Genomic DNA, 26,479 nt, shown 5'->3' on the forward strand with positions numbered 1-26,479 from the left:
TGAATCTGAACTCCTACTGTCTGTTTGGTTAGGAGCTCTTTTTCTAAACCTCTGCCCTTCCGAGGCCAAAAGAGCAGGGTTCAATCAAATACTTAGGGCTGGCTTAAATTCTTTCTGGAACAAGGAAGATATAAATAGTCTGCCATAGAAGACCTGGGAAACACTGCCAAAGGCAAGCATTTCTGTGGTAGATCAGATAACTTTCTGGCATACCTAAATAACCTGTCATTCCACGGACAGGGTCTCAGGCATTCATCTTTCTAACTCACTCTCTGAATCCTCTAATTGGGAAAGGTACCTTATTTGTGTAAATGGATAAACTGAAAATTTTTCTTTTTGCGTTTCACACAGGAAATAGTTTGTTAAAAATAAAAATGTATTCCAGAAAAGTTCTGAACTAAAAAATATTTGTGATTAGAAATGAGATATGACTATTGTTCAGTGTTTCAAACATAATTGAATTACACAGGAAAACCAATATTATTTTAAGGATTCGTCCTTTGGAACCACTGGAGTTGATTATAGATTACTTTTGACTTGCTACAAAATTATATCAGTCTCCTGAATTTTGAAGATTTGCCACCTATGGAGGTATTTTTTAATAGAAGCTCTGGGTCATTTTGGAGTTTCACTGGACTTAATATAGTTCCCAGAAAATCAAATGGTGTAGACAATACTCATGCCTGGTATGTTGTAACTTTGGAAAAGAGTGGCCCTAGAACAGATGCTACTAGTAGTACTAAGCAGTACTAAGTAATAAGCAGTAGTACTTAGAAAAGGTAGTTTCCTTTGTAAAATTGGTAACATGATATAACTATTTTTCTCTTCCAAGTTGTCCAATCTGGAGATTCCACATCAAGGAGTGCAAATGGAAGGTGATAGCTTCAGCCATGCAATTCGCTTATTGAAGTAAGTCCCTGTAATGTGTGTCACTTAGTGCCACACACTGCCAAAGCTGTTCCTCTCCTTTCATGAGACAACATAAAGCAGAGTTCAGAACCTGTGGATGTCACAGATTTATGCCCAGATTTACTAAGGTCTGGGACAGGATTGTGTGTGTGCGTGTGTCTCTCTCTCTCTTTACTAGATTCACTTCTTTTTTACTGTTATTCTGTTACAGTTGTCCCAATTTTTCCCCCTTTGCCCTCCTCTGCCCAGTGCACCCCCCACTCCCACAGTCAATCCCCACATCATTGTCCGTGGCCATGGGTCATTCATACATGTTCTTTGACTAGTCCCTTCCCCTCCTTTCTACCATTATCCCCCACCCCCTGCCCCTCTGGCCACTGTCAGTCTGTTCCATGTTTCTCTGCCTCTGGTTCTATCTTGTTCATTAGATTCCTCTTATAGCTGAGATCATATAGCATTTGTCTTTCACTGACTGGCTTATTTCACTTAGCATAATCTCCAGTTCTACCCATGCTGTCGTAAAAGGTAGGAGTTCCTCCTTTCTTCCTGCTGTATAGTGTTTAGAGAGAGGGGAAGGGAAGGAGAGAAACATCGATATGATAGAGAAGCATTGGTCTGTTACCTCTTGTATGCTCCCCAACCTGGGACCGAACCTGCAACCCAGGCATGTGCCCTGACCGGGAGTCAAACTGGTGAACTTTTTGCTTTGCAGAATGACACCCAACCAAGCGACACTGGTCAGGGCAGGGGCAGGATTTTCTTTCACTTGCTGAGTGGTGATCCAGCACCGCTTGGTATTTTAGGTTGTCTTTCCTCTGCATTTCTCTCATTCATTCAACAGATGTTTCCTGAGTGTGACTGTGCATCATGGTTGATTTCTGTTGGAGCCCTTCAGGATGCTCTGGGCTCACATAGCAGGGGGATCTGGGCTAGTTTGGAAGTCAGGGAAGGTATCTCTGATGAAGTGCCGTTTGTACTCTGACTGCAGGAGAGGTGAGAATTAGAGGAAAGGGAGCGAGGGTGGGAGTGAGTGGTCCTAACCAGAAGGGATTGCTGCTTTTGTGAAGGTTTGGAGGCAAGAGAGCTTAGCCTCCTGGAACTGAAAGAAGCTCAGCATGGCAGGAGTTGGAACAGCTGAATAGCTGAATCTGGAGGTGTAAACAGGAAGGGGTCAGGTCCCGTGGGGCTTTGTAAGTGTCCTTAAGGAATTTAGACTTTATCCTAATGGCAGTAAGAAGCCATCAGATGTTTTTAAACAGAAACTGACGTCATATGTAGGTGTTTTTGAAAGCTTACCCCGGTAGCAATGTGGAGAATAAATTGTAGAGAAAAAAGACTGAAAAGTATGAAACCAGTTGTTGAAATGCTTCACACAAGAGTTGTTGATAGCTTGGGTTAGGGAAGGTTCCACAGGGACTTAAGAGATGAAATATCCAAGGGTTGGTTGGTGATTAGATTGATGTTGCAGGTGAGAAAGAGGAGATGGTGACAAAGATGGCTCTTAGATTTATCTTGGCCAAATGATAGATGATTGTTGTGTTTTCTGAGATTAGGGACACTGATGATGTGCATTTGAAGGGGCTTTCCTAAGTTTGAGGTGCTTAGAGATCTTTTTGGGCAGATAGGGAAGTATCTCAAACTCAGATGGCAGGTCTAGACGGGACAGGTAGATGAGTCATCACCAAGGTGATAATCATTGAGCTGGGATCGTAAATTAGATCACCGGGGAAGAGTATACAGAGGGTGATGGGCAGAGGGCTTGGTTCTAAACATAGAGGACAAGGGGTCAAAGGATACTTAGAAGGAAAGCTCATGGAGGGTGTGTGCTTCATAACGTGACCAGGATGGACTCGCAAAGGTAGTGTGCCATTTAACAGATCAACCTTTGTGGAGCAGAAAACATTTTCTTTTCTTTTTTTTTTTTTTTTGGCATTTGTATTGTTTCTTAGATGTTGCTTAATAATATAAATCATATAAGCAGTTTTTATTGATTGAATTCCTCTGTGTACCAAGACATGGCAGCTCTGCAGTTTCAGCCAGCAGGGCTTTCATTTTTGTTCCTTGGGAATCGGTTTGTTTCTGTCGAAGATGGGAAGCACTAGCAAATGGCACCCACTCCACCCATGTGTCATGGTGCTCACTCCAGATAAAGGGTTGAAGAACTGGAATAGCTTCCCTTCCTGGCTATCTTAATGCCATCTCTATGAAATGTTCTTTTCAGGAGTTGGAGAGCTAGTCTTACAGTGGAAATCAGTAGGAAAATGTAGCACTTTTAACTTAATTGCTTTTGGTTTTGAATTACTTCTGCTTAAAATACAGGGTTGTTGTTGTTTTTTTTTAATTCTTCTTGGCAACTGCAGATAAGTAGATGATGTTAACATTTGTGTTCTATTAGTTACTTATGTTTTTCATATTTTTTAATCCACACCAGAATATGTTTTGATTTTTGTTTTTCATATTTTGTAAGAGTTTTACAGTATCTTATGCTCAGCTTTTTTTATGAAAGGCATTTCAGTCCCTTTTCTTCTTGAACTCAAGAGAACTCATAATACTCCTACCTAAGGAGGAAGCACTTAATGTTTTTTAGCTTCATTTTACAATAGTTTTTTAGAAAGTCTTTATCTCCTAGATAATGTTTTCTATGTTTAAAACATAAAAGGAAAGTATATGGAAATAAATTAATTAAAGGTACCTACTCGTCCAGTATATGCTGTCCATTATGGGCGTAGGATATAGAAGTGAAGAAAGAAAAAGTAAACAATAAATGTCCAAACATAATTTACTAAATTATAACCCTGCATAGATCTATGAATAATTAGTAGTTGCTCTAATGCACTTAATCTTCAAAACTCTTCCTTTACAAAGCTTTTAGTCCTAGATATGTTTATATTAAATGGGAGTATAAGATGATACTTCAAAGCCTTAAAAGTAGCACATTTTTCTCCTCTTTGCTAAAAATATATTCTGTTTTTGTTCACCTTATCTCCTTAAAAATCCATTGAACTGGCCTCCTTGATGTGCCTCTGAAAGTATCATGGCAAACACCTTAGATTGCTATGGTTCATGGGCCTTGTGCAGACTCAAAAGAGCCTTGAGCCTACAGCACAAAACGACATAGGTCTCAAGAATGGCATGCTTATGGTGCCTAGTTTTTTTGTTTTTGTTTTTTTTTCAATTTTTCAATTATTTTATTGTTGTTCAATTACAGTTGTCTGCATTTTCTCCCCACCCCTCTACCCCACCCCAGCCAGACCCACCTCCCTTCCCTGCTCCCACCCTCCCCCTTGGTTTTGTCCATGTGTCCTTTATAGTAGTTCCTGAAAACCCTTCTCCCCACTATCCCTTCCCCCCTCCCCTCTGGCTATTGTTCGATTGTTCTTAACTTCAGTGTCCGTGGTTATATTTTGTTTGCTTTTTTCTTCTGTTGATTATGTTCCACTTAAAGGTGAGATCATATGGTATTTGTCCCTCACCACGTGGCTTATTTCACTTCGCATAATGCTCTCCAGTTCCATCCATGCTGTTGCAAAGGGTAGGAGCTCCTTCTTTCTCTCTGCTGCATAGAATTCCATTGTGTAAATGTACCATAGGTTTTGGATCCACTCATTTGCTGATGGGCACTTAGGTTGCTTCCAGTACTTGGCTATTGTAAATTGTGCTGCTATGAACACTGGGGTGCAGAGGTTCTTTTGGATGGGTGTTTCAGGGCTCTTAGGGTATAATCCCAGCAGCAGAATTGCTGGGTCAAAAGGCAGTTCCATTTTTAGTTTTCTGAGGAAATTCCATACTGTTTTCCACAGTGGCTGCACCAGTCTGCATTCCCACCAACAATGTACTAGGGTTCCCTTTTCTGCGCATCCTCTCCAACATTTGTTTGTGGATTTGTTTATGTTGGCCACTCTGGTGTGAGATGGTACCTCGTTGTGGTTTTAATTTGCATCTCTGATGGCTAGTGAGGCTGAGCATCTTTTCATATGTCTCTGGGCCCTCTGTATGTCTTCCTTGGAGAAGTGTCTGTTCAAGTCCTTGTTTTGAGCTCTTGAGTAAACCTCCTGCCTTCCCCAGAACTAACATTATAGTAATGGGCAGTGGTGCTGGTCCTCCAGCCACGTCCACAAGGTTTTTTTCATTTCCTCCATTGTGTTTTCTTGCCTCTTATAACTTATGCAAGTAATACATAAGCCCGGCTCTGTTTTGTAAGTTATGTGACTCAGCTTATGTCAGTTGTGTGACTCAGTCCTTCTGCACATGCAAATGCAAACTTTATAAAACCCTCTTCCCTTTCCTTACTGGCATAATTGTGCTTCTTTTACTATCACTTTCAGTGATCATGCCGCTTTTGCACCACAGGATTATAATGTCGTTACTGATGTTTGTAAAAACCCCTCAGAATGAAACTGACACACAGCACATAATGGCCAAAAAGGAGCAGCGCTGACATATATCTGCCCTAGAAGATGAAAGCCTAGTTCCTACATTTGTTCAGTACTCAGAATTACAGGAGAAGAATCAGCCAGGAGTAGCTGTTTAGATCAAAAAACTTTTCTGAGTTGGTATAAATTTTCAGTTAAGGTTAATCCATTGTCTTGGAAAATATAATATTGGGTTGGCCAAAAGTTCATTTAGTTTTTACTGTAGTTGTCTTTAACTTAATTCAGAACAATTTTGTTAGACTGTATTGTGACAGCTTTTGTATCAGTGTGCATTTTTAAAAAACTTACCAGAATTGGTGAATTTTTGTACAGCCATTTTAATATTGAAGATGAAAGAAAACATGCAACATTTTTGGCATATTATGCTTTATTATTTCAGGAAAGGTAAAAATGCAATTTGAAACAAACAAACAAAAAGATTTGTGCAGTATATGGAGAAGGTACTATGACTGATCAAATGTGTCTAAAGTGGTTTACGAAGTTTTTTGGTACTATTGACATCTTGGACAAATAATTCTTTGCTGTGGGTCTATCTTATGCATTGGAATGTGTTTAGCAGCACCCTTGACCTCTACCCACTAGAAGGCAATAGTAGGAGATAGCCAACATACAAGGTCTGTCCAGAAAGTATCCAGCCATGTATTATGAAAAATAAAGGCGTTTCTTGAAGAAGACACAAGATACAAGAAACATTGTACATAGGACAATGACGCCTCAGTCTCCTTCAAAGTAGATACCTTGGGACCTCACATAGTTCTCCCAATTGCCATTAGCTGCCCTGGCATGAATCTCATCGACTATCTGAAATCTCTTCCCTTTCAAAGGTGATTTTACTTTTGGGAAAAGCCAGAAGTCACAGGATGCCAAATCTGGGCTGTAGGGAGGCTGAGTCACCTGGGTGGTTTGATGTTTCTCCAAAAACCTCAGTACTAGATGTGACGCATGAGCGGGTGCGTTGTTTTGATGAAGCTGCCAGTCACCAATTGCCCGTAGCTGTGGCCTTCTGAATCATCTGAATAATTTCCTCAGAGGAATGTTCAAGCTTCACACAAGCCATCATTGTTCATGCATGCACATTCCAGTCCACTCTCCTTGGCTAGATTACATCGGTGTTGTACAAACCGGTCTCATTATATTAACAGTGGCTGGATGTTTTCCAGACAGACCTTGTACTCAAAATATCCAAATCAGTACAGTTATTGGTAAAAATGAAGTATGTGTCTTTTATTTTACGGAAAAAACTAAATGGACTTTTTGACCAACCTAATAGTATTTTGAGTTTGTAACAGTTTTGTCCGGTTTTCTTTTGGGGGAACCTGTTCAGTTTTGGTTTTTTCTTCCCCTCACATGATCATGTGTGGAAGATTAAAAACTATAGTTTATTTTTATTTTCTCTGTTACATTTATAACCGTAAAAGCAAGTAAATATTTTACAAGTTTCTTGAAGTAGAGCCAATTATATTTGTGTCACAGATTAAGAAAGTGACATGGAATGTTTTTTCAAGGTTGTATGGTGCCTGAGGGCAGAAATTGGAAGGAGTCTTGCTCGAACATGTCCTGGCTTCTGTGTGTTCATTTTCTAACCATTTGGATTTCATGAAACACCTATTTTATGTGAAAGGAGGATAGTATACTATATTTATATTTTCAATATCAAGACTTAAAAAACTATCTGAATTGGCTGCTTTGTAACTCTTATGGGTTATGGTTATGCTTTGAAGGGTAAGGGCAGGCAAGTCCTCAGTACACCTATGACACTGAAAAGCATATATGTGATTCCTATATATGCTTTTGTGATTTATGTAATTCCTGTAATAATACTCCAAATAAAATATTGGATAAAGTCTTTCTGGTAGTGATAAAAGATATATAGTATGAAAGATTAACTTTTGAAAAACTTAAAACCTGTACATTTATTTAAGAGGAGCTGTGATGAATTTTTAATTGAGATTTCATTACTGTTAATTCTATTTTTATGCAATCTGTATAGATTTGTTTCTCCCAATGAAGGTTTTTTTTTTTCTTTTACCGTGTGAGAACTCTGTCTCTTGTTTGCTCTCTTAAGTTGTTTATTCTAGGTCAGTGGTTCTCATCCCCAGGGTAGTTTTGCCCTCTAGGGGACATTTGGCAATGTTTGGAGATGTTTTCGGTAATCATTAACTGAGAAGAGGGGGTGGAAGTGCTCCTGGCACCTGGTAGGTAGAGACCAGGGCTGCACTGGACAGCCCTTTACAACAGTTACCCGCCCCAAAATGTTAATATTGTTCTAGGTGTTACATACTGAATAAGAGGCATGAATCAATATTCCATGTTTCCAGTTATATTAGTTGTTTTTGCCTTAGATATTGATAATCATACCAAGTCTGAGGATTAATCCACCTTCCCTATGAGTTAAGGATAATGTACAGTTAAATAATATGTTATCTCATTATTTCATCCATTACTGAAAAAACAGCTAAACTGTATTACTTCTTAATGTTTTACGACAAATAAGATAGTCATAAAGCTGCAAGAGGAAAATGGATTTTAAGACACCAAAACTAATACATGTGATATATGTAAGTGATAATATGTATGTTAAATGAATTAATACATGTGAAGCTCATCACAATATGTTACCTCTCCAGCGGAGGAGGAGAAGGGGGGATAATGAACCTAGAAATTTGTCATTGGCAGTCAGTGATCAAGGCTTGGTTTACTGCAAGGGGGAATTAACATATATGGATACCTGCTGTGTCAGCCACCATAAGCACTTTATATATATTTTGGCATATTTTAAAATCATTGACCCATGAGATAATTTTTATTTCCATTTTGTAGCTGGGAAACAAATTCAGAGGTTTTAAATGTGGCTGAGTCCAAAATAAAATGCAGGTGCCTGCCCTGGCTGATGTGGCTGAAATGGTTGGGTGTCATCCCGTAAACTGAGAGGTTACTGGTTCAATTCCAAGTCAGGGCACATGCCTGGGTTGCAGGCCAGGTCCCTGGTTGGGGGGCATGCAAGAGGCAACTGATCGATGTTTCTCTCCCTCTTTCTCTCTCCTTTCCCTCTCTCTAAAAATAACTAAAATCTTTTTTAAAAGGGGGGGGGCAAGTCCCTGACTCCAACATTCTTGTTTTTTTCCACTGTATTATCATCCTGCCTTCAAAGAGTGATTTTACAAGTATTTTGTCCCCCTTAGTTTTTCTAAATAGATTTTGTAGAAAGCCAGTATTCTTGATTGTCATTCTGAAGAATTGTAGTCTTTGTCTAATAACAAGATTAAGGATGAAAACAAACATCACCCTCTTAAAGTGAAGAGTCCTCATCTATGTTGAAGTGAATGGAAATGGGTTAAAGACTATTAATTGCCGTGAATTGCTGTGAAATTGCTTCCTTCTTTTACAGAAAGTGCCTAGTAGGGGCATTTGAACTGGAGCTCTAATGTAGATAACCTTCCTGTCATTGTGGATAGTGTGCTTTTGTCTTTCTGTGATGTGAGGTACACTTCATATGCTTTCATTTATCACCAGAATTCCTCCCTGCAAGGGTGTAAATGAGGAAACCCAGAAGGCTCTGGATCGCTCTCTCCTTGATTGCACTTTCCGATTACAAGGTAGAAATAACCGCACGTGGGTAGCAGAGTTAGTGTTTGCAAATTGTCCACTTAATGGCACTTCTACCAGGGAACAAGGTGAGATGCTTCACACACTTTGCCTTTGCATATTTCTAAATTTATTTTCATATTGATTGCAATTAATGTCCTCTTTTAATCCGGTAGGACCATCCCGGCATGTTTATCTAACATATGAAAACCTGTTGTCTGAACCTGTTGGTGGTAGAAAAGTGGTTGAAATGTTCCTTAATGACTGGAATAGCATTGCACGATTATATGAGTGTGTGTTGGAGTTTGCACGTTCTCTACCAGGTACATGTGATAATTTTTTGGGGGAAAAAAAGCATTCCCCTCTTTTTTAACTGAAGAAGTAGAACATGTACATTGTAAAAAAAGAAATTCAAAAGTATATCTAATGAAAAATAAGTTTCCCTTTCAACTTAGCCTTCAGTTTCCTTCCCTCAGAGATGACTACTGTTAAGTATCTTACGCATCCAGAAATATAGGCATACCATATATAATACTGGGTAGTGCCTCACAGAGAGTTTACTATGTGCCATACAATGTAATAAACAGTTTGCATGTGTTAACTCATTTACTCCTCATGATCACCCTGTAAGGTGGGTAAATTATTATTCTTCATTTTAAAAATGAAGAAAACAAGTCACAGAGAGTTAAGAAACTTGTTGAAGGTCATATAATAGCTAGTAAATGGCAGAGCTGGAATTGAAACCTCTAACCACTATGCTACACTGATTCAATATATCTCCACCCTTGCCCAATCCCCCTTTGTAGAAATGGAAGCCTACAGTGTGTTTATGCTGTTGTGTTCTCTTTTTTGTTAATAAATTACATATTTAGAGACCCTTTGATCTATGCATATATTGCCAAAATACCTCTTTTTCAAAAATATATTTTTTAATTTTGCATGTATACTCTTACTCTCCTTTTTGTTTCCTTTCTATTTAGACATACCTGCTCATCTAAATATTTTCTCAGAAGTTCGTGTTTATAATTACCGAAAACTTATCTTGTGTTATGGAACGACCAAGGGAAGCTCAGTAAGTATATGAATTAATTAAAACTGAAGTTCTTCTCATAAATCTTATAAAAATCAAGAATTCATAAATTATAAAAACTGCCTTGAGATAATTGAGGGCTCAAGTAAAAATTAGAGATAAAATAGTAAATTTTAAATACCTTTTGACATAAATACAGTATACTATAATGTTTTACTCTTTAAAATTGAAAACAAATTAATACTGTCTTTGATGGGTATATAATCTTGAGTTTTAGACAAGGTAATGTACTTTTGGTATTTGTATTTCATTCTTTACTGATTTCAAACCTGCTTAGCAATGTGATTATACTATAATGAAGTTTATGCCTCAGTGGTTTTGAACAATGTGGTATGTCAGTGCTTTTGGTCACATGATCATTAACGTTGCTTGAACCTATCTTACTTTTGAAGGTATTTCCCATAATCCATAGCTTCCTCTTTTTTTTTTTTTTCCTACCTCATATGTAAAGCCCTAGAAATTTAGTATGAAAATTTAGCCAGCTGGCCTCTTTCTAGCCTCTCCACATCAGGTAATATCAGAAATTACCTGAGTGTTTAAAAATCTGTTAACAAAAACATCTGTGTTGGGTGTGGGTTTTCCCTTTACAACAGTGTGCATCTAAGCGATGACTCTTCGTGAGTTCAAAAAAAAAAGTGAAAATTAGGAACACCAATGATAATCTTAAAAGAAAGTTTAATCAAAATATTTTCTTTAGGGCTTTCTGTTTTATTTAGAGGTGGGCTATCTAACACACATGCTCAGTGAGGGTACTGGTCCATAGTAATAGCACATTTGGAATTTAAAGTGTCCAGTCTTATGCATTGCTTTGAAAAAAGATAATTTAGATCTATTCTGATACTTGAATCTGTTACTTTCTCAGTTTCTGAAACATGTATTCTCTTTGATTTAGATTAGTATCCAATGGAATTCCATACATCAGAAATTTCACATTTCTTTGGGAACTGTTGGTCCAAACTCAGGTTGCAGTAACTGTCACAATACCATTCTCCATCAGCTTCAAGAAATGTTCAACAAAACACCAAATGTAGTTCAGTTATTACAGGTAATTAAGTTTATTTTCTCTTTAAAAATAAGATTTAAGTCAGTGTTAGTGATAAGGGTGGGTGCCTTTGTCTTTTATATCTTTCATTTTTCTTGGGGAATTTCTATTCAAAGTGAAGACAGTGATCTAGTTTTCATTCTCTTCCAGGGAAAGTTTTATGGCATGTGTCAGAAGGACATTGTCTCATTTGTGAAGGTTACACATTGAAAATTCTGAGCTTTTAGCATTGTACAGAAACCAGCTGCTTTCACTGTGTTTGTGTTTTGTAGGTACTGTTTGATACTCAGGCTCCATTAAATGCCATCAACAAACTCCCCACTGTGCCGATGTTGGGCTTGACCCAGAGAACCAACACTGCCTACCAGTGCTTCTCCATTTTGCCACAGTCATCCACTCACATCAGACTGGCCTTCAGGAACATGTATTGCATTGATATATACTGCCGGAGTCGAGGTGTTGTGGCAATACGGGATGGTGCCTATAGTCTTTTTGATAATAGCAAGTTAGTTGAAGGATTTTATCCCGCGCCAGGACTAAAGGTAACAGACTTTAGTGTTATAGCATGAATAAACAAATACGATCTCAAACAATTCCTACGAGGGGGAAATAGGGGGGAAAAGCAACAAATTTTTGTTTAAATTTAGGAAGTAGCCACATTAACACAGTATTTCTGCCACTTTCCTCTGAAGGAGCTAGAAGTTCTAATAAAGCATTGTGCATATGTTTATGAGATGATAAAATGTCTTTTTCTTTATTTCCTTTCTCTGTGATAAGCAAGGTAGAAGATACTGAAGAGTCCTATTTACTATTTGCAACTCTGAAGAACTTTAAAAGTAGTCTTTATCATTGATTATTGAGTAGGTTTGATTCATCAGTGGAACTATGATACTTTTTTAAATGTGGGGTCCTGGGCCCCAGCCCCTGGAGATTCTGGAGTCAAATAGTTCCAAATGGCTTGTTTTGAAAATTAGTCCCCTGCAGCCTTCTCTTGCCCATTTTTCTGCTGTGTTTTCAATTCTTATATAGCTGATTCTCTTGGTCTTTACATCTTATCTCTAGATAGATGCTTACTTTACAATTTGTTGAGGCATTATCTGCTTCTTACAATAAAAGATGAGGATTTAATTCTTTTTTAATGTTTTTTTATATGCCTCTTCCACATTTTAGGTTGCTCTTCCCAGTACACAAATACCTTCTTCCTTTCCTCCTATCCTTACAAAATGGTTAGATAGCAATTTTGATTCGGTAATTTTTCATTGTTCACATTGTTGTAGATATGTAAACACTGTTCTTCCAAGCTTCCTTCAGTACTTTATCCTGTCAGGTATCTTACCAGTTACATCTTGAAGAAATGTCTTCTGACCTCTAACCTGAAATGGTAGTGCACCAGACCTTTTGCACAATTTTGACTTGGGAATCTACAGAAGGATCACAGAGGGAGAGGTTTCTTCACTTCTCTCTTGTGTTCTGTGCCCTGTGGCTTGGACACAATGTCTTTTTCTTGGTTTACTCCATTGCTTTGGTCAAATACTTTCAAGTAGTTTCTGGGGAAAAGTACATGAGAGATTAATTTGAGACTTTGTATGTGTGAAAGTATCTTTAGTTTACCCTTATCTAATTGAGAGAGTGGCTACGTAGAGAATTCTACATTGTAATCATTTTGAAAGTATTGTTCCATTGTGACTGATGAGATATTTAATCCTGTCCAAATTCTTGAACTTTATTTGAAGTGAGCTCTTACAGTCTGGAAACCTACATCCTTTTGTTCTGGGAAAATTCCTTGTATTGTTTCTCGATTCTTCTTTGTTTTCTCAGTTAGCTCTTTCTGGTATCTCTACTATTCTGGTGTTGGACATCCTTAACTCATTTTAATTTTCTTATCTTTTCTCTTCATTTTTCTAATTTTTTTGTTTCTGGGAAATTTCCGTACTTTTTCCTTCTATCCTATTTTTAACTTCTGCCAAGATATTTTTTTGCGGTCTTTTAAAAATTTTGCAAGAGCTCTTTCTTGTTTCTAAATGTTCATTTCATGACACCCTGTTGCATGTGGCTAACTTATCTCATGTCTTTTCTTCCTACAAAATCTCCATTTCATCCAGCTTGCTTTTTTTTTGATCTCTCATATTAGCATCTTTCTTGAAATATTAAAAAGTGATTCTTGACCCTCCCCTTATTTAAAGTAAGACTTGTTGACCGTGGTCTTCACCACAGGATGTTCTCCTTGTGCCATTTCTTTGAGTAACTCCCAGTGTCAGGTCTTTTGGCTGGGCTTGTTTGAGTACCAAGAGAAGAGTTTCCAAGTCTCTGCATAGATGGTATGCATCTGGCATCCAGTTTTTGGCAAGTCAAAAGAAATTAGTATTTTCAGCAGTCAGTATGTAAACTTTAATTTTCCTTTTTAATATGGTACTCTTTCTCTCAATTATTCTAGAGTCCTCCAATGAGAGACCCTCTGCCAGGGTGATAGAGGTCAACCTAACTCAGTGAAAGTGACAGGGACTCCAGGAGGGTTTCAGTCTCTTTTTTTTTAAGATTTTTATTTATTTATTTTTAGAGAGAGGGGGAAAGAGGGAGAAAGAGAGAGAGAAAACATCAGTGTGTGGTTGCCTCTCATGCACCCTCTACTGGGGACCTGGCCTGCAACCCAGCCATGTGCCCTGACTAGGGATTGAACCGGTGACCCTTTGGTTTGCAGGCTGGCACTCAGTCCACTGAGCCACACCAGACAGAGCTATGTACACTACATCTTTATCCGATGATGTGTCAGTGGACACTTAGGTTGTTTCCTTAACTTGCCTGTTGTAAATAATGCTGGAGTGAACATAGGAGCACAAACAGCTTTTCAAATTAGTATTTTTGTTTTCTTTGGATGAATACCCACAAATGGTATTGCTGGGTCATATGCTAGTTGTATTTTTTATTTTTTGAGGAACATCCGTACTATTTTCCCAAGTGGCTGTACCAGTTTACATTCCCATCAACAGTGCATGCAGGCTCCCTTTTCTCCACATCCTCTCCAACTCTTGTTATTTCTTGTCTTTTTGATAATAACCATTCTAATAGGTGTGAGGTGATTATCTCTTTTGTGGGTTTGATTTGCATTTCTCTGGTGATTAATGATGTTGATCATCTTTTCATGTGCCTTGTTGGCCATTTGTTATATCTCTTGGTTTTAGTGAAAAGTCTTAAAGAGACTTTCATCCAGTCCTTTAGTTTTTTGTTTTACCTTCATCCCTATTTCCAGTGGTATCTGGTGCTGCCAGTTCCTAAGCATTTTAGGGATCTAGATGGAAATAGCTTTGCTTCTTGGCTTTCCCCGCTGCTTGCTTAGGATACAACTGCCTCACATTGGGTAGTTCATTTACCACTCAACTCTCTGCTCTGTTGCCTTCAGAATTTATTGCTATTATTTTCTTTTCCCATTCTTTTTCTCTTTGTGACTTATTGCTTTAAAAATATTTTTATAAGTGCTTCAGGTGGAGTATTGGGAGATGAAACGTGTGTTGTGAATTCGTCATTTTTAATTAGAAATCAGACCATGTACTTTTAAGAGCTTTCAAGTGATTCTGATAAACTTAGGATCTATGTTTTTGAAGACCGAGGAGATAAAGAGTATTAAAAGAAAGAAAATCTGCCCCTGGCTGCTGTGGCTCAGTGTATTGAGCATGGGCCTGCAAACCGAGAGGTTGCCAGTTTGATTCCTGGTCAGGGCACATGCCTGGGTTGTGGGCCAGGTCCCCAGTTGGAGGTGTGCAAGAGTCAACTGACCAATGTACTGATGTATTTCTCGCATATTGATGTTTCTCTCTTTCTCCCTCCCCTTCCCTGTCTAAAAGAAAATAAGTAAAATCTTTAAAGAAAAAAATTTTAATGAAAGTCTGTACTTGACACAAATTCTGGTAGCCTTGCTTAGTTTTTGATGACATCTTATAAAACAGACTGCCCCATTCTTGATGGTTCAAACTTCAGTCATATTAGATAAAAAAGGGAAAAGATGGCTTAGTTCTAGCTTAAAAAGTGAGAATTCTCACTAAAGGAAATTTTCTAAGATGCAACTTTTGATTTTTCCCCCCATTTTTGGTTCAGAAATTAGTAAGAAAATGTTTTGACCTATTGTTAAGAAGTGCTAGGGTGTAATTCCTTATTCAACTATTTGCTTGCATAGTACTTCTTAGCTGATACAATTTTTTTAGCCTAGATGTGTTGATTTTGTTTTTATGATTAACAGTTTTCCTTAGTATCCTCCCTTCAAAATTATCAATGTTTCTCTCAGGTTGTCCTAGTAATAGTGATCATGTGTTAAACTTACATTTCAGAGATAGATACAATATGTTTATTTCTGTTAAAATATTATAACTAATTAAAAATACCATACTAAAGTTAGGTTAAAAAAATTAAATTTTGCCTGTTTATATCCATAGACATTCCTGAATATGTTTGTTGACAGCAATCAGGATGCTCGAAGAAGGTCCGTAAATGAGGATGATAATCCCCCTTCTCCCATAGGAGGAGATATGATGGATTCTCTGATCTCACAACTCCAGCCACCACCCCAGCAACAGGTAATGTATAGCTGAAATTCCAAGCAGCATCACTTTTGTTTAACTTAACAGGTTCTACGGATGTCTGGGCTTTTTTCTTAAAAGGCAAAGAGGTCCTTGGTGGGCCCAAGGTGCTCATGAAAAAATAGAAATAGAGGGTGACGAGGAGGAGGCTTCCAGTGGTGGGAAGTAAAATAGTACCAGAAATAACATTAACCTCAGACTGATGCAGTTAAAATGATGCCAGGTGATCACCCATGTAATCACAAAAGAGGATGTACAGATGACTAATAAGCACAGAAAAGGTGTTCAGTATCATTCAGGATCACAGAAATACAAATTAAAAGCACAATGAGATAAAACTCCATAGCTACAAATGTGGCTTTAAGAAAACAACTGATAATTGTTGCCAACATTTGCTATTAGGAGCAACTGAAACTCATCATTTATTACTCAAGGGTTTGTGAAGTGGTACAACTACCTTGCAGTGAGGTTTAGCAGTATTCCAGAGGACTAGAGCTGAACATTATGCATACCTGTATTTAACGATTCTACTTTCACGTGTACATGCGACAGAAGTTCATCAACACAAGAACGTTCATAGCAACAGTATATATTCAAATAATTGTAAACACCCCAAATACCCAGCAGCAGTAGAATGAGTGAATAAATTGGGGTATATTTACACAATGGAATACTTTACAGAAATGAGAAAGCAAACTTGCTACATGCAACAGCATGAATTTTGCTGACATAAAGTTGAACAAAAGAAGCCAGATACCACGTATGTGATGAGTACTTTCAGTATTTTTATGAAGTGCAAATCCAGGCAAAAACCAAACTTCAGTGATGGAAGTCAGAGGAGTCTTACCTTTAGGGAGGTGGTAAAGGCAAGGTGTATAAGGGAGACTTCTGGGGTTCTGGTAATGTTCTTCAATATCTTGATCTATGTGGCAGTTACATTTGTAAAATTCATCCGACTATACATTTAAGATTTGTACACTTCACTATATGTGATTCGTACCTCAATTTTTTGAAAAAGTGTAGAAAGGATTACATTGTCCTAGGGTTTTCATTACTGCAGGTGAAGGTAAAGGTAAGTAGAGGTCTGGTTGAACTACCATATTTCATTGACTCCAAAGCTTCCACCTAGTGAAAGATGCACTATTTTTTATATACAGCCAGAAATAACACCGCCAGTTAAACTAGGACAGATAAAATGAGCAAGAAACATCTTAACAAATACAAGCAATGGTATTGCAAGGTCAGGAATGAGGATGTTGCTATTGTTAAAACATTTGAAAGTCAGGAAGTTTTTAAAAACCTGTGTTATTAATGTGTATTTTGCACATGTTCATGACGTGTAAATGTTTCACATAGGAGCTATCTATTGGGGAAAGCCGTTATACTCATACTATACGCAGTTGGCCGTTGTACATTTAAATTTCTTCTTTTCAGCCATTTCCGAAGCAACCAGGATCATCAGGTGCTTATCCTCTTACTTCACCTCCTACATCCTATCATAGCACAGTTAGTCAATCTCCATCTATGATGCACACACAGTCCCCAGGTAAGATATTACTTATTCTCTTGTCGTGTTCACCTTTAAATCTAAAATACACACACATAGAAGTACTGCACATGTGGCCTTCGACTTCAGAGAGAACTCCCTTTCTAGTCTGTGGCTAGATATTTGCCATTCATTCATTATGGCAGCATTGTGAAATTTGTGTTCATGATTCCAGAGCAATTTAAAAGGTTTAAATTAAATGGAGGTGTTTGCACCCAGAGCTAGACTCATGGCCTAACTACAAGAAGTGCTAATTACATGATCTATGTCAGAAGTCAACAAGAAGAGCCTGTGGGCCAAGTCCTGCCCACCACCTGGTTTTGTAAATAGTTTTATTGGAACACACCACACCCATTTCTGTAGTGTGTATGGCTGCTTTCCCACCACGACAGCCGACCCCTTACAGAAAGTTTGCCGAGCCCTGTTATACGTGAACAGTGTCTGCCCCTTAGAGTTGGGCAGTACACAGCCTGTTTGTCCAAACAAAATGACTCTGTTGACAACCCCATGAAGTGCACTGTAAAATTACTTGAGGATGCCAAAATTTTACTTTTAACTGTTGCCTAAGCACTTGCTCTGTGCCAAATGCTGCGTGGTGCTGAGGATTCATCCCTGAGCCACATACCAGCCCTGCTCTCGAGCTTATCATCTAGCGAGAAAGGCAGGTGTCACATTTCTTGGGTAGATGACCTCCTACCTGCTTATCAGAGATGGGTTGGACCACAGATGAAGACTTGGAAGTTGTTTTCATGTCATCGAAGGTTGTTGAAGCCCAAGTGGGTGGGTGAGCTCAGTTCCCCGGGAGCACTGGCAGTCAACAGTGTAGGAGCCTGAGAAGGAGCAGCCAGGGAGCAAGGAGGAAAACAGGAGACACGGAGGCATAGAACGCAAGGAAGATAGAGTTTTTCTAGGATAGAGTTGAGATTGGTTTTACATAGAAGGTAAGAGAAATTATTTTGGAAGAACGATAGTAATAGGCATATGTAATGCTTACTCTGTGTCAAGCCCCATTTTAAGTACTTTAGCTGTTTAATCCCCACAGCAAACCTGTGGCGGAAACCTGTTACTGCCATTTTATAGAGGGAAACTGAGGTCTGGAGAAGTTGTTACTTGTCCAGGTCACACAGCTAAATAAGCAAAATTACACTTAAAAGTTAATCAAATTGATCAGCATATTATATTGAATGTAAGGCATTGCATTCGGTATTATAGAACATGAAAATGTGAAATTGTTTTACATAGAGATAGAGAATTTGAAGCTTGATGATATTGAGAATAGTTATGGTAATGTAGCAAGTATTTTAATGTTGAATTTATTCATAGTTTTGGTAGCCATAGTTCCCTTCTCATAATTCTAAGTTAGAACTAGTCTTGTGGCTAAATACTCTCTTTAAGCTTATGCCCCCCAGTTGTTGTTGTTTTTAATCTCCTATCTAGGCCTCTCCCCTGAATGCAAGTCCTGTATTTTCCAGCTGTCTATTCAACATTTCCATTTAGCTGACTAGTTGACATCTGAAACTCACCATGGCTGAAACTAAATTCCTAACCAACCCAGCAGTATCCTCCCCACCCCAAATTGCTCCTCCCACAAGCAACCCATCTCAGTAAATGGCATTCCCTTCCTTCCTGCTACTTGAGCCAAAACTGTTAGAGTCCTGTTGGACTCCTTCTCTCATACTCACATTCAGTTACCAAATACTGCCACCCGTACCTTTAGAATTTATCTACAATCTAACTACTTTCACCATCTCAGCCTGTGCCCTTGCCCAAGTCACTAACCATCTCTCACCTGGATGATTGTACCTAACCTCTAACTGGTTTCCTTGTCCCTATCCCTGTCCCTGTCCCTGCCCTATAGCCTGTTCTTCACACAGCAGCTAGAGTGATCCTTCTGGAACAGAAATTAGTTCATGACTCCTCTGCTACAAACTCTTCATGGCTTCCCATTTCATTCAGGGTAAACCCTAAGTCCTTTGAGTGGCCTACAAATCCCCGAGCGATTAGGACCACCCCCTGCCTCTTTGAACTCCTGTTTTCCCACTTCCCCCTCGCTCACACTGTTCCAGCGGCACTGGCCTCTTCCATGTTACTTATAACTGCTGCTACCTTTGGGGCCTTTCCACTAGCTCCTCTGTTTGCCTGGAGTATCTTATCCCCTGGATATCCTCATGCCTTTTCCTTCACTTTCTTCATTTCTCAGCTCACAAAGTCTTCTGTGATTGCCTTATATATAGAACAGCACCCACCTCAACCACTGCACAGTATTGCCCCCTTACCTTGCCCTGTTTTTTTCCATAGCACTCATTATTATCTGACATATTTGTAAGTCTTTCCCATTCTGCTAGAATATAAGTTCCACGTGGACAGGAATTTTTGTCACACTGTCTGCTACATCCCCAATGCCTACCACACGCAATACTTGGCATGAAATATACGTTCATGCCTAGTTATCGAATGAGTGAATAAAAAGTACACTGGATATTTTTAAAAATTAGCCAATATAAGACCTAGAATTTGGGCCCCATGGAATTGATCTCTCTCTTTTTCAATAATAAAATTATTCTAGTTTTCCTTTGTGCTGCTTATGGGAGCTTTACTACTTGTTTCTTTAGTTTGTAGGGTCTTAACTTGGGGTCCTTGAACAGGACATGATATGTGTCCTGGAAGATCATCTATAATTATTTTCATTTATTAGGAAATCTGCATGCTGCAAGCTCCCCCAGTGGGGCTTTGAGAGCCCCATCACCAGCGTCATTTGTTCCAACTCCTCCCCCATCCTCGCATGGACTCTCAATAGGACCAGGGGCCAGTTTTGCTAGTCCACATGGTGAGTCCGTACATGGGAATTACTGTAGCATAAGAGTTTGACATGAAAGTAGTTTTTGTTAAGTAAATTATTTTCTTACTGCAAACTTAGCACTTGTTTATTGGGAAAATAGCAAAATAAAATAAATATTTCTTAATCACACCATGCAGAGACCTACCAGTTTTGTCTGCTTTGGACTTTCTCTCCCTTCCCCTCTCCCTCACTCTTCCTGTCACACATCCCCTGCTTGCCAATCTGCTTGAATCTCTTGCTTTCGCTTGCTCTCTGCCCATCTTCTTGTCTTCCGCCTCAAACATCCCCCCCCCAACAAAAAAAAATTGGGACCCTACCCTATGTGTTATTTTGAGACTTGAATTTTTCCACTCTTTAACTCAAAAATTTTATTTCAGGTTGGTTCAAATAGATAAAGAATAGAAGTAGCCAGTGAAGTGTTTCCTTTCTGTTCCACCAGCAACCTAGTTCTTCCTCCTAGAGACATTTAGTTAGTGTCATTAATTTTTTATTGTTCTTGCATAGATGTTTTATGCATAAATAAGCAAGTACATGTAAGTGTTCTTTCCCCTCTCTTTTTACATACACATGGCAGATAGCATACTGCATGTAGTGGTTAGTTTCTTACTTTTTTCACTTAAATATGTCATGGATACCATGCCAAATCAGAACATAATGAGCTTCCTCAGATTTTACAGCTGGGTAGTATCTGTGATTTTTTTTACTCTTTCCTATTAATATTTGTGAAACATGACTGGCAGTAAAAACTCTACATCATCATACTAAATGGCTTCATAGTACTACGTTTTCTGGGCATACCATAAGTTAACTGCTGTCGTATTATGATATGGTTACAATGTTTCCATTTTTTCACAACTAAAAATGGTGTCATCTCTGCTCGCATGATTCTTTCCTTAGGTAAGTTCCTAGAAGTGGAATTGCTGTCCCAAAGGGTTTGAGAAATTCTAAGGCTCTTGAAACATATTACAGATGGCTCAGCTGAAAGCCTGTCCCAATTTCCTCTAGTATTATAGAAGAATGTCTTTTTCTGCATCATTGCCAACGTGGGGTATCATGATTATTTTGAAAATCTTGATCATTTTGATAGGTAAAAAATGGAATCTTATTGTTTAATGTATGTTGCTTTGATTATTAGTGAAGTTTATTAGCCTCTGGTGTTTCTTACGTGTGCCAGTTTATATCCTTTTCCTGTGTTCTTGTGTTTTTTTCTTATTAATTTGTAAGCCTTCTAAGTAAGGACTACTTACCCTCTGATAATATGATAGAAGTAGTTTCTTCAGTTTGTCATTTAGTTACAAAGGGGTGTAAATGTAAAAGTATCTGCAGGGTGAAATTTAAATACCAAATTGTTCAGAAAATCGCTGCTTTCAAAACCAGATTCTTTGGTTCATTTCTTACTCGATGCAGCCTTCACTAAATAAGGAAAATGGAAGATATTTCTCTTCTCAGGCTCCTCTGAGTAGAATGAAAACATAATTTGTCAGAGTTGGTTTAAAAATACAAGATTTCTTTCCTTAATGGAACTTTGAGATTTTTTTTGCTAAATGTTTTCAAACATATAGTCGATTATTATATGGTGTAAGTTCGTACGTATTATAGATCTTGAAGCTCGCGTGAAGGTAAATTTTATCCTTTCTCGGTCTTTTTTTATGTAATTTTTATACCATGTTAAAAAGTACTAAACTACTCAGAATATTCAGATGTGCCATGTTAAGAAGCATCATGCTTTAGTGAAATATCATACCGAAAGAAAAGAAAGTATCACCCTGTAGGGTATAAGCATTTAAATGCTGTCAAATACTTACGTTATTAAAATACAGTTTTTGAAAACCCGTCGTTTACTTGCTTGTAGGAACCCTGGACCCCAGTTCTCCATACACTATGGTATCACCAAGTGGACGAGCAGGGAACTGGCCAGGGTCTCCTCAAGTGTCTGGCCCCTCACCGGCAACACGGTTGCCTGGAATGTCACCAGCCAACCCATCACTACATTCTCCAGTTCCAGATGCTTCTCATTCCCCTCGAGCTGGAACAAGTGAGCATGATCAACATTTTTTATGTTTGCTTTTAGTATAACTAACAAATGACCTATTTTATTCCATCCTCACATTTGAAGATCGTGATCTACTTGTTGAATGGGGATACTTAATAATTTCAACTTTTATCCATTTAGCAAATCAGTGACAATAGGAGTTAATTGTCAAAGTCAGGCAAAATGTAAGAAAGAAATGTCTCTTCCAGAAGTTTTCTGAGACCTGTGTAATGACAACTACCTTAGCTGCAATAATAGACCTGAAAAGATACGTAAAGTTTCTGACAACATTATGTAAATTAACACAGAAGAGAAGAATTACACAATTATGTTAGTTAGCTTTCACTATGTGACTTTTAGTGGCTTAAAGTGACAGTCATATGTTCAGTCACCATTCTGCAGGTTGGCAGTTTGAGCTGAGGCCAGCTGGGTGATTCTTCTAGGCTCTACTGGGCCCACTCATGCATCTGTGGTCAGTTCCTGGGTTGGCAGGGACCTGGCTAATCTATGATGACCCCAGCCGGCATGGCTTCTCTCTGCTCCATGCAGTCTCCTAGTTGATCATGGGCTTGTTCACCTGGTAGCTGGCTGGACAGGGAGCTCCAAGAGAGTGAGTGAAAGCCTAGACTTGTAACTGCAACTGCATTCTGTCGGCCATGGCAAGTCAGAAAGCCAACTCAGAATCCAGGTAAAGAAATAGATAGACTGCATTCCTTCTTGAAGGCATAGTTTCAAAGTCTCATTGCAAAGGAAGTTAATATATGATTGTTACACCGCAAGGAGTAACTGAAACAATACAGATTACTATACAGTGTCAAAGATTTGTACTAAAATCAGGGAACAAGGAGATGATATGTATTTATAAATGAAATGGTATGTTTTCCTTCCCATAAGGTTCCCAAACGATGCCAACCAACATGCCGCCACCTCGTAAACTACCTCAGCGCTCCTGGGCAGCCTCCATACCCACCATCCTCACTCACAGTGCCTTGAACATTTTACTGCTGCCCTCTCCAACGCCAGGCCTCGTGCCTGGCCTGGCAGGTAGTTACCTTTGTTCTCCGCTTGAAAGATTCCTTGGATCAGTCATCATGAGAAGACATCTTCAAAGAATTATTCAACAAGAAACGGTATGGGTACCTAGTGAACTAACTGATAAGTAGTGATTGTCAAAGGCAGATGCTAAGTTGCCCCTCAGAATAGGATCTGAACTAAAGTGGTATTTCCTCACCTCCTTTAACCAGCTTGTTAGAATTACACTTTGCACCCAGCCCTAGCATTACAAATGGACTCCGCTATTTTCTTTTCCATTCTTACATTAACATTCCTTAATGTAACATCCTCTTACATTCTTACACATTCCTTCATTTTATAATTTTCCATGCTGTAGCTAACATGGACCTGGAGATAGGTCCACTCAATACCATAGGACACGTGTACCCAGGACATCTGGCTTTGTAGAGAATAACATATGAGTAGCTACTTGTCCTCTAGAATGCTTTTGCAGGCAGGCTGACTTCAGATATGAGTCTCCATTGAAATAAAATTATGATGATCACAAGCCTGAAAGCTGCTTTTTAAATAAACAGTTTGAATTGATTAAAAACCCTGGTAGAAAAGGAATTTTAACCTATCCTGTGGTGGTACCCTTAGGAGACAGTTAAGAGTTGAGAGCACCCAATCTAAAGTCGAGCTGCCTGGATTTGTAGCCAGACCATGCCACCTGCTAGGATGAGCTTGGCCATTTTTCCACATCTCTGATAATAGTAGATAATAGTATCTACCTAGCTCATAACAGTTGTGGGAATTTGAGATATTTCATATAAACCCTGTGGCATAATGTCTTGGTATTCAGTACATATTAGTTACTTATTATTGCTGAGGTACATATGTGTTAATGAGGTGCTACACAGGATGATGAATATTGAAAACACCCACTCCCATGGATGGCACCAAGCTATGTGGCAACCTTTTTATTCAGATTTGAAAAAAATAAAGGTTTTAACATAGGTTAAATAAGTTAGCATTTAAAATGGTAATCTGATCTAGGCTCACCTCTGCCAGTTAAAAGTCGTATACGTGTTCAGTTTGTTAAAACTCATTTTTCTCATCAGCATAATCAACATATAGGCTAGAGCGGAAGTCAGTAAACTATGGGCCTGGGGGCAAGTCCTGCCCACCACCTGTTTCTGTAAATAAAGTTTTATTGGAACACAGCTCTAGACCCACTCAATACATGTTATCTATGCCTGCTTCCAGCCACAATGGCATCATCGAGTGATTGTAACAGACCATGCAGTCTAAAACACTTACAAACTCCTGGACTAGCCGAAAGAAGGTCCCAATCCAGATCTTTTTTAATTTTTCCTAATGTGCCAGTTTTCTTAAACTTGTTATTGTGGAAAATTTTAAGTATATACACAAGTAGAATTGGATAATGAACTTGTCTGTTCTCATCACCCACCTTCAACAGTAACTCATATCAATATTGTTTCATTTATAGTTCCTCCCAGATTGACAGCAAAATTCCAGACATCATTTCATCCATAAATACAATTTATTATCAAATATAGTTAGTGTCCAGATTTCCCAATTTATCACCATTTTTACAGTTTGAGTCAGAACCCAAGGAAGTTTTTAAGTCTCTTTAAAACTATAGATTCCCCCATTTCTCCTTACGTAATTTATTTGTTAAAAAAATATCATTTGTCCTATAGAGTTTGTCACGGTCTGGATTTTGCTGATTGCATCCCTTTAGAATCATTTAACATGTTCTTTTGACCCCTCTAGATCTATAATATGAGTCAGTCCTGTGGGTCTAACTACTATAATTCAGGCTCACGTTGGTTATTGTTTTACAAGAATATTTCATAGGTGGTGTTACACGTTCTTCCATCAAGAGACGTGTAATGTCTGATTGCCTCTCTTTGCAGTGTTGTTAGCAGTTTTGGTGCTCAGCACCTACATATTTGTTTCAGAAGAGGTAGCAACTGAGTTGTTTTCCTTTTGAAACAGTTTTCTGGCTAACATTTCATTTTTTTTCTTTGTCTTACATATTCTTTTACATCCTAATTTGATGCATCCTTGTTTTACAGTTGCAGCTGATAAATTCTAATGAACCTGGGGTGATCATGTTTAAAACGGATGCGCTGAAATGCAGAGTCGCCCTTAGTCCTAAAACCAACCAAACACTTCAGCTAAAAGTAACACCTGAGAATGCAGGACAGTGGAAACCTGATGAACTTCAAGTTTTGGAGAAATTCTTTGAAACAAGAGTATGTGTTTTTTAATGCATAATGTTAATGTAATCAATGAAACAGAAGAGTCAAAGTGGAATGAAGAATAACCTGCTTTATTTGTCCCTGTAGGTTGCTGGACCACCATTTAAAGCTAATACATTAATAGCCTTCACCAAACTATTAGGAGCTCCTACACACATCCTCAGGGACTGTGTGCACATTATGAAACTAGAGCTGGTAAGTTACAGAGAAACAAACTTTTATAGCCAGGTATGTTTGAGGATGTTGGAGTTGGTGGGAACAATGTTCACTGGTTTTTACCTGTTTAGGTACTTTTATTTTTTTCTTAAATTCTTCTTGATTTCTGACTTAATATTTAAATATTATGTTTTGGATAGGCAACGTATATTCAGTCCTCTTGTATCTTTTGAATTTAGAATAAGAAGACAGAGTGGGAAATTTCCCATTCATCCCTGTCCGGCCATCTAGTCTCCTTCCCCACAAGCAACCTGAGTTACCAGTGGCTTACCTCTTATAGAAACAAACATATTTAATACACTGTTCCTATTCCCAGATAATGAAACAACTCTCCCAGGGTTTCTTCTAATACTATATGGATTCATTTTTAAATTAAATCAGATATTTAAATTTTGGATCCATTTTAAATGTCTTGGTGTCATGTGTGTGAGGTATGGATCCAACTTTTTCAGTTGCTCTTAATTGCCCTAATACCATTTATCAAAAAAAAAAAAAAATCTATCTTCTCCAGGAGATTTTAAATTTCTTTTCTATGAGATTATATAATTGTATAGATGGAATCCAGGTGATAGCTGATTATATTTTTCCAGTCTTACAGTAGTCCTTTCATTTTAATGTTTCTGCTATTGCTGTGGGTGATTCCAAATACCTCACCTCTTTTTTCGGTTGGTATTTTAATATTGGGACAGTATGGCTTCTGCTCTGATAGGCCATAGGAAACATTATTTATGTGAAGAAGATATTCGGGTTTTTAAAGGAGTAAGTATTTATGTGGCTATAAAAGCATCAGTGGATATAGTTTAAAATTAACACACTCTGACTAATTTGTTTTAGGGAAGGAATTGGAACTGAGACTGGGGAGTGTAGATTGGCATCAGTTGAGAAGGGCCTTGAATGCCAGGTGTTGATCCTTGGAGGAGGTGGGGGACAACATGTAG

General features: G+C 38.3%; 1 protein-coding gene across 3 annotated transcripts in view; it reads left to right on the forward strand.

The window, feature by feature from the left end:
• Positions 1-26,479, forward strand: part of MED14 (mediator complex subunit 14) — a 74,502-nt gene that overhangs the window by 42,887 nt on the left and 5,136 nt on the right. For 2 of the 3 annotated variants that reach the window (XM_053917038.2, XM_053917037.2), the window contains exons 16-28: positions 833-909; positions 8,856-9,016; positions 9,104-9,250; positions 9,908-9,999; positions 10,910-11,062; positions 11,332-11,601; positions 15,484-15,624; positions 17,062-17,173; positions 19,869-20,000; positions 21,865-22,047; positions 22,939-23,174; positions 25,140-25,319; positions 25,413-25,520. In XM_053917038.2, the coding sequence (XP_053773013.1) occupies positions 833-909; positions 8,856-9,016; positions 9,104-9,250; positions 9,908-9,999; positions 10,910-11,062; positions 11,332-11,601; positions 15,484-15,624; positions 17,062-17,173; positions 19,869-20,000; positions 21,865-22,047; positions 22,939-23,174; positions 25,140-25,319; positions 25,413-25,520 (1,992 nt within the window). The remainder of the gene's footprint in view (positions 1-832; positions 910-8,855; positions 9,017-9,103; positions 9,251-9,907; positions 10,000-10,909; positions 11,063-11,331; positions 11,602-15,483; positions 15,625-17,061; positions 17,174-19,868; positions 20,001-21,864; positions 22,048-22,938; positions 23,175-25,139; positions 25,320-25,412; positions 25,521-26,479) is intronic. The other variant, XM_053917039.2, reaches the window with a different exon arrangement.

Source organism: Desmodus rotundus, chromosome X (genome assembly GCF_022682495.2).
Source record: "Desmodus rotundus isolate HL8 chromosome X, HLdesRot8A.1, whole genome shotgun sequence".
In the NCBI taxonomy this organism is placed as follows: domain Eukaryota; kingdom Metazoa; phylum Chordata; class Mammalia; order Chiroptera; family Phyllostomidae; genus Desmodus; species Desmodus rotundus.